This window comes from Mixophyes fleayi, chromosome 6 (assembly GCF_038048845.1).
Source record: "Mixophyes fleayi isolate aMixFle1 chromosome 6, aMixFle1.hap1, whole genome shotgun sequence".
Classification (NCBI taxonomy): domain Eukaryota; kingdom Metazoa; phylum Chordata; class Amphibia; order Anura; family Limnodynastidae; genus Mixophyes; species Mixophyes fleayi.
The window spans coordinates 80608595-80617788 of record NC_134407.1 but is presented as its reverse complement, the minus strand read 5'-3'; the positions used below and the strand labels follow the sequence as shown (position 1 = coordinate 80617788).

General features: G+C 41.9%; 1 protein-coding gene across 1 annotated transcript; it reads left to right on the top strand.

Moving 5' to 3' along the window:
- The first annotated feature begins 434 nt into the window (after nt 1-434).
- Nucleotides 435-1592, top strand: LOC142095343 (zinc finger protein RFP-like). The gene has a single exon (XM_075178295.1). The coding sequence runs from the start codon at nt 435-437 to the stop codon at nt 1590-1592; it is 1158 nt and encodes a 385-aa protein (XP_075034396.1).
- Nucleotides 1593-9194: the final 7602 nt, after the last annotated feature.

The following is a 9194-nucleotide window of genomic DNA, read 5'->3' as shown; positions in this document are numbered from 1 at the left end:
TGTTTTCTTAGTACATTCCTGAATTTCTGCACACGTCATACAGCATTATGGCGCTGGGGAACTACAGAATCATTGTCATAAATCTAAAGTCCAAGTAATAACATCTGCTATATGCAAATAAATGAAGGTAACACACCCTACTGAGCATTGCAGTTTCATTTTTGCTTCAGCTTTGAACAATGGCATCTGCCGAACTGAGTGAAGAGTTGAAATGCTCCATTTGTTGGAATATTTATACTGATCCTGTAACTCTGCGATGTGGACATAACTTCTGCCAGATCTGTATTCAAGATTTGCTATTTAGTCAGCGGGGAGATGGGGTTTACACTTGTCCCCAATGCAGAGATCAGTTCACAGAACGTCCAAATCTCCAGAAGAACACAACCCTATGTAATATAGTGGAGCATGTCCTCAGCTGTTGTAATACACAAGAGATGGTTGGACAGTGTTCATTACACAGGAAGCTTCTGGAGTATTACTGTTTTGAGGACACTGCCCGTATCTGTATTTCTTGCTGCCTTGCTATACAGCACAGAGGACATCAAGTGATGACCTTGAGTGAGGCTTCAGAGAAGAAGAAGGAGATTCTCAGAAACATTCTTCAGCAACTGGTTTCTGGAGATAAAACTGAGATGGGAGTCCAGAGTCTGAAGGAACATATGAGAAAAGTGAAAGATAAATCTGCTACTCTGATGGAAAGTATAACCAGCCTGTTCCAGGACATTGAGGATCAGTTGACTGAACTAAAGGAGAGAGTCCTGAGTGAAATCTCCAAGCAGGAAAAACAGGTGTCATCCTCCGTGTTTAATTCAACCAAACAACTAGAAGTCAAGAAAGACGATATATATAGTAAAATACTGTACATTGAGGAATTGTGTAATACGATGGATCATAGAACGGTCTTACAAGCAGATGTCTCTGACCTTTCTTATATAGATGAAGGAAATAATATTGACATAGATGATACAAATGTTGAGACTGTTGGTGATCTAGATGAGGATCTGATCACTCACACTTTACAAACAGGTTTAGCAAGCATTGTAACGGACATTACTAGTGGGATCTATGTACAGGAGGCTTTAAATATGGCACTAGATGTTAACACAGCTGGTAGTAATCTTAAAGTATCGAGTGACTTAAAAACTGCATCTTGGTCAGCAATAAGCCAGAATTATCCTGACAAACCAGAGAGATTTCAATACAATCAGGTTTTAAGTAAGAGGGTTTTTTCCTCAGGACAACATGAATTTGAAGTGGAGACCAGTGAAACTGGGAACTGGATGATAGGGATGGCTTATTCCAGTATTGACAGGAAAGGACACCAGTCTCTCATTGGGGATAATAACAAGTCGTGGTGTTTGCGAAGGTATGATAATTGGCATTCAGTAACACATGATAGAAATGTTTCTGAGCTACCTGAGCAGCCTTCTCAGCATAGATTCAGGATACATTTGGACTATGGTGCTGGTCAGCTGTCCTTTTATGAGCTGGGTGACCCGATCAGACGTTTACACACATTCACTACCACGTTCAGTGAGCCTCTACATGCTGTATTATGGTTATGGAGTGCCTCTGTCACAATCAGGAGCTAGGGAAATAGTTACTGTACTTGTGATATATTATGTATTTATGCAATTACCTCTCTGTTAAAGGGATACTATCCTTAAAAATGGTATTTGCTTAATTGTGCCTAGCACAGGAGAATATATATGCTAGTTAAAGTCCTAGCAAGAATCGATTTTCTAAATTCATCCCTTTAATAGTTACATTAGACAAACACAAACACAAAGCCCCTTTAACAAACCTACTCTGTCATAAAGATCTCATTTTAGTTTAATTTTCTAGTTCAAATATTATGCTTTAAAGAAAACTTACCTTATAAACTTGACACATTGCTGTGGTTTGTGCATCTATCATAATATTTTTCTGTGTCAATATTATTTATTTAATAGATATTGAGTTTCTTATACATAATTTTGAAAATTTTGAGTGTGATTGCAGATTGTCTGGTAACTGATTTAAGCAGGGCAGGGGTAAGTTGAAGCACATGATGTGTTGGATTAATTAATTAATTCGATTAATATATAAATATGTGGCAAAAAGGGAAAATGGCCAAGGCCATTAAGGGAGAGAATGATGACTTCTCAGACAGGGTTAAGTCTCCACACTTGTCGACGCACAGAATCGCAGGTGAAGCACATGAGTGTGACTAATTAATTAAGGGTACAGCTAGTTACTGCTTGGGAGGAAGCTTAAATAGCTGAACTTTTGTTGTGGGTGGGGCGACTGACACCAGCCATTGGCCAGTGACTAGTGAGGTGACTGTGTGCCTAGCTAGCAGCAGGGTCACATGGAATTGAAATAAAAACTTGTTTATTATGAATTGCTAGAAATTCAATAGTTGCTGTTTCTACCATCCTGATATTCCTGAATAAACTACAGCAAAGTGATTCAGTAAACCTGTGTCAGCAGTGTTTGTTTGGCATGCTTTCCACTATATATACACTATATGGACAAAAGTATTTGGATGCTTGACCATTACACCAATAGGAACGATAATGATATTGTATTCAGTTATGTATAGTTTAATATGGAGTTGGTCCCCCTTTTGCAGTGATAACAGCTTCAACTTTTCTTGGAAGGCTTTCCACGAGATGTTGGAGTGTTTCTGTGCGTCAAACCCAGACTTGTCCATCTGACTACTGCCAAACAGAGAAGCGTGATTTGTCACTCCACAGAACACGTTTACTCTGTTCCACAGTCCAGTGTCGGTGTGCTTTACACCACTCCATCCGACACTTGTTATTGGTCTTGGTGTTGTGAGGCTTGCATGCAGCTGCTCGGTTATGGAAACCCATTCCATTAAGCTTCCGCCGCACAGTTTTTGTGCTTACATTAATGCCAGTGGAAGTTCGGAACTCTTCAGCTATGGAATCAGCAGATGGTTGGTGACTTTTTTTTTTTTTAATTGTGTTTATTGTTGACATTCTGAAGCAAAGCAAACCAGAATATAACACACTCTAGAACTATTCAAGCATTTTAGATAGAAGACAAAGATATATGCTTGATGTGCTCTATTACTGCCGTGCGGAAAAGTATCCCCATTTTACAATAGAATAGATGGGTCATCAGCAACAATTCTCAATTCATACCATGCGGTTGACAAGAAACATTTGTAAATTTGTGATTTAATATCCAGCTGTAGCGAGTCAATGTAACTCTCCAACATTTCAAAGAAATCTTTAACTTTAGACTCCCTAGCAAGTGGGGCTTCAAACCAATCCATCTTGAATATATAAAACAACTTTTCTTTAAATACATTGAAGGGAGGAGTCCCAGGTTGCAACCAAACCTGCAAAATGGTCTTTCTGGCCTCTGCGCTGAGGGTCAGAATAAGTTGTTTACCACCCCTCATCACATGTTGACCCTTTGTGAGGATGCCCAGGATAGCCCGGTGAGGTGTAAAGGGGAGATAATTTACCAGTGAATGAATGAATGATGGTGAATGTTTTGACTTTAACGCAAAAGGCTCTAACTAGGGGGCAGCTCCGCAAGCAATGGAATAAATCTGCATCCACCAATGACAGTGTTGGAAAGATGTTGCACCCACCATGATACTGTGGTGAGGGGAAATATATGATCTATGATAAGTATTTAAAAATAATTCAGTATACATGTTTGCTGGTATCAAACGGCAAGAATCATCTAGGCTCTTCAGAAGAGCATCTACTGTTAGAACTGGGATTGAGCGTAACCATTGAGAAAGCCCTGTTGTAACCTCAGAATGGTCAGTTTGGTCTCTGATTAAATTATAGTGGAAGGTGATAGCCTTACATTGAGGACAATAGGTTTTGCTAATCATCTGGTGAGATTTCTCTAATTACATTAATGGTATAATGGTGTACCTGGAAATATGCAGAGGGAAAGGGACTAAGAAAATTACATTTTTCTACCGCCTGGGCATATGTAAGGGGTCGCTTATTTGCAGTATCCAACAAACAAGCCATATTAGTAGTACCACGTTCTCTCCAAGCCACGAAAGGGTAGGAAGATGAGCCATTTTAGAAATCAGGATTTAGTGTGAGTGTTTGAAAAAGAGAGTTATTAGAATTTAGATTTAATTTATGCCAATATAATATGCCAGATTTTGCGTGTTTTCCATAAAAGGGGGTTATCTCTTATATCTTGGGGAATGTCCCGGTCCTGCATATGTAAGAAGGAGACCAAGTTGATGTTTGGAAGAAAGTTACTCTCCAACAAAGTATCTGTATAAATATTTGTACCATATAACCAATCTCTTAGCTGTCTATGTAAGGCTGAGTGGTTATATTGTGGGATGTTTGGGAAATTAATCCCACCATTAGTTTTTGGTTGTTGCAATTTAATTAAGCTGATCCTTGTCCTGTTGTTATTCCAGATAAAAGAGCGGAAAAGTGAGTTAACCAATTTTGTATCATGTTGGGTGAGAATAGGTAGGCATTGCATAAAATACATTAATTTAGGGAATGACACCATTTTTAACAAATTTGCCCTTCCTAGATAGGAGAGCCGGATTACTTGGTGAGGCCGGCATCACATATAGTACATGTATGTGTTCATAGCTGTGTGTGCATATAGTATACATGGGTATATAGTATGTGTTATGCAAGTGTTCTATATTTTCCCAATGCAGATACTTTGGGGTGATTGCTAGGGGATGGTAAACCACCTCCTAAATACAAAGTCTAGATCCACCCCTGTCAGACTTACATTGTTTTGTTTTCACTAATACAGTCTGTCTTTTGCTTATTTTTCCTGCTTGTGACTGAATTTCTTCACTTCTTTGGGCTTCTGCTTGTCCATTCTGGGGTCCCAATTGAAAGTAAAATACTGTCCTTGTGATGGATCTGCAGCAAGAGAAGACAATGCCATGTACTGCTGAATGGGCATCTGTGACTCTTTGGCAATGATTTGCCTGGGACACCCTTCCCCATAAAATGTTGCACAATAAAAACTGTCTTTTAGGGGGGGCGTGGCTTAGCATCCATGCTGGACAGACGAGTGTAGGTGAAGCTCTCCTTTTGTTAGAGATTCTGACTAATTCCATCGGAGCTTTCGTGGCCAAAACTAAGCCTAAACAGATGGGAAGGAACGAGCTCCCTGCTGCCCTTAAATCAGTGGCATCTGACAGCTCAAAGTGGGTCCCAGGTGCCGGCGTATGCTCTGCCCCGCTGACTGCTTGCGGTCCGGTACTCATAAGATTGGGGTGAGCTGGTCGCGATTTAACAAAGGAAATATATGGTTGCTGGTGACCTAAATAAACCAACCTAAGTGGAGCGGCCCCCGGTTTCTGGCTTCTATTTCGCACAGCTGTGGGCGGATGTGGTGAGGAAGTGGCGGACCCGTGTCTCCCGCGGAGAATCTCCAGCCCTTGTTTGCCTCTCTTACCTGGATGGATCTCCGGTTCTCTGTGCACAGGCTGCCAGGGTAAAATCCTGCGAATCGGCAATACCGGAAGTCACAGAGGCCATAGACGCCACCGGGCAGCTTCTCTTCTGGTCCCCACTGTCCAGCCGGGTAATTGCCAGGAGGCTCCAGCAGGTGGCACTCTCATTTCTATGGGGCTTTATATCAACAGCCAGCAGGTCCTTTTGGCTCTCCTTGGATGCTTGTCAGTATCTCTGTGCTTTGCGGAGTTATCTGGAGAAGTAATAGGCTGGTTGTCACTTTGTGACTCACCCAGATCTCAGAGTCCCTGCTAATCTCATAGAGAACTGCCCTGAGAGTATCAGCTGTGTGCCTCTCTCCAATAGTTCATACTGGTTTCTCCTAAAGTGCATTTTCAACTCTTTTATTGGCTTATTGTGACACAGAAGACTCCTGGGTGTAGTCCTGCTGCCATCTAGTGGATAAAGTATAATACTAACTTGAAGGCATACACATATGTAAAATCTGCAAGTCCTCCAAGTCCTGCCAGGTTGGCGCAGGTTACATGCTATAAGCCACTGCAAATAGGATGTCCAGATGACTGATGGCTAAATTAATCCTATTCCCCTGGGCCGTTCTCTAAGCTAACTGATGTACATGCCATAAAATCAGATGTCATATGTAACAGCGGAGGTGTGGACATTTACGTTCGGTAATCTCTGAGTTTCTTGGTGCATTATGCCGCCTAAAAAGGTGAAACCTAATAAAACCGCTCCTCTGGTGAATTTCTTTGGCTCTGGATTTGTTGCATCCTCGTCGGACAAGATTGCAGCTCAATCTTCATCACGGCAAATGAGTCAGATCTCCCATCCTCCTCAGCCTATATTAAAGCCAGAATCATCTAGAGAGATGTCTGACTCTCAGTCCTTGGAAATGGATGGCCCGGTGTCATTGAGATCCATTCAATCTCTCCTGTCAGACCTTAAAACGGATATCACTTCAGAATTCAGAACATTCATTAAAGAAATTAAAGCAGACGTGGCCGCCCTCGGATCCAGAACGGATCACATGGAGCGTAAATTTGAGGAACTGGTTTCTTCCCATAACGACTTAATTTCAGCGCACGACCTCCTGCAGGGAGAGGTTACTGGCCATAAAGACAAACTGGTGGACCTGGAGGATAGATCACGGCGAAACAACATAAAGATCCGAGGCATACCTGACTCTGTCACTAACGCTGATCTGTATCAATACGCTACTGACCTGTTTCATAAGCTGCTACCTTCTGCTTTGGACACAGACCTGCTTATAGACCAGATCCACTGTTTGCCTAAAGCTAAGAATGCTCCGGAAGCGTCTCCTAAGGAAACCCTCCTCAGAGTGCACTTTTACTGGATTAAAGAACAGATCCTGAGAGCCTCATTGCCTTCATCTCCATGCAGTTGACAATTAGGTGACCTTCAACTATTTCCGGATATTTCGGCAGCTACCTTCGCCAAGAGAAGGTCGTTCTCCCAGATAACGTCAGCCTTGATATCGACTAATGTCCAGTACCGCTGGGGGTTTCCGACTAAACTTCTAGTACATAAAAATGGAGCAGTTGTCGTGATACCTTCTCCAGATAAAGGTTTATCATTGCTGAAAGACAGGAGTATTATTATTATTATTATTATCATTTATTTGTTAGGCGCCACAAGGTTTCCGCAGCGCCGCACATAGTACAAACAGTAGACTATACAGGGTTTAACAGTACAGAACAATAAACAAAAGTACCAATACTTCAGAAACTCCAGGCAGGCAGATGCAATAGACACGGAGCAGAAGAACGGGTAAGGAGACAGGAGGGAAGAGGGCCCTGCTCAAGCGAGCTTACATCCTAAGGGAGGGTTAAACAGACCAGGCACAAGAGGAGCCAGTTGAGGGAATGGGAGAGAGGGGAGAATGAGTGGAGGAGATGGGGGTTAAGTGGATGGTTGGTAGGCTTTGAGAAAGAGGTGAGTTTTGAGTGCACGTTTGAAGGAGCACAGAGTAGGAGAGAGGCGGATGGAGCGAGGGAGGTCATTCCAGTGAAGGGGGGCTGCACGGGAAAAGTCCTGGATTCTGGAATGGGAAGAGGTGATCAGAGTGGAGGAGAGGCGGCGGTCATTGGCCGAGCGCAGGGAGCGGGTGGGAGTGTAAATGGAGAGGATGTTAGAGATATAAGGGAGTATACAGCCTTCTAATCCACCAGTTCACACTAGGGTAACTCAGATTTCCAAGGAGTGGACAACACCTAACCCATGAGACTCTGTTTGATTGTTGACACCCTAAGAAGTGTTTTATTTTATAATTTTCATTTGATTGGTCAAATGTAGTTGATATATCCTTTTACTGTGAATATATATTTTTAGGTGTCTTGAGCAAGATCTCTTTTTATGGGTTGATACCAGTTCACCCTCACTTTACATTCACTTTCTGGAGGAAATGATGTCTGAATTGGCATTTATCATACCAATGCTAAGGGGTGTGGTTCTAGTACCCTAGTACCCACTACATATAGCTTTTATTGATGTTTCTATTTTCCAAGGTTTTTTCTTATATAGTTATCTGAACTGTTGGTACTGATTTGTTCACCCCGAAAATTTTACCATATATATCTTGGTTAGCAATTTCTCAGTTGGAGCGCCCACGGCCCGGGTGCATGTCCCCCATATAGTTACTTATTTACTGCCACTTTTTTTCTCTTCTCTATTTAGTGGCAAAAGTGATAGTTCCCTAATGGGTTCTTTTTCAGTTTTTTTCTGTTTCTCCCTTTCCCTTTGTGTTTTCCCTCGTTTCTTGTTTTGTCAGAGACTGCTTGGAGACGATATTGCTCTAGTTTCCCTGTATTTTTATTATATATTAACTAAAATCAGTCTCTGCAGCGCAACCCTGTTTTTCTCTTTTATGGTTAATTGTTAATGGTGGTTGTTTTGCAATTAACCACGGGTCTGCAGCAGCTGAGAATTCTGTATATTTACTTTTTATTTCTGTACTTTCTATAAAAATACTTTTCCTTGTTGTTCTCCAGTGTGCACCATTAACCCCTAGTGGGGTTTCTGTCTAGTTTCCCTGTATGCCCCAAATACTCGGCAACTACCATTCCTCAGGAAACTTTGCCAAGGTATTCACAAAGTCAATTGTGGGATGTTACTATGTATGGGGGACTTTAATATAGTTTGAGACCCGAAGTTGGACCGCTCATCTAGTCTCTCCAAGCAGTCGAAGTCTTTGCTTAATGCCGTTTCGCTAGGGTTTTCTCAGATGTTAGCAGAATTATGATGTGTGGCGGGTGTATCATTCAGGAGAAAGGGATTACACATACTTCTCACATGTACATAACTCATACTCAAGAATTGATATGATTTTATCGGACAAATGGTCCCTTCGGCATATAAAAAAATTTGAGATCCTGTCCATTACGTGGTCAGACCATGCCCTCCTGGTGTGACATATGGAATCGATTGCTGAGGGCTGTCCGCTGAGACCTTGGAGGCTTGCAGAACATATTCTTCTCAATACGGAGGGCACTCGTATAATGAGAGAAGCGTTAGACTCTTATTTGGTGACCAATAAACCTGAAGATACTACAATATACACTCATTGGTGTGCCCTTAAGGCAGTTATGAGAGACACAGCAATACAGGCTGCAGCGACGATTAGGAAAACGCAGGTAGAAGTATTGACCTCTTATGAGGCGAAGTTGGCGTCTCTAGAAGCTCTCCACAAACGTGATGCCCAGGATTGTAAAGTTAAGGCTGAATTAGCGA

What these genes read in the sequence shown, in the direction of transcription:
- LOC142095343 (XM_075178295.1), top strand. Translation starts at nt 435, where the DNA reads ATGGTTGGACAGTGTTCATTACACAGGAAGCTTCTGGAGTATTACTGT.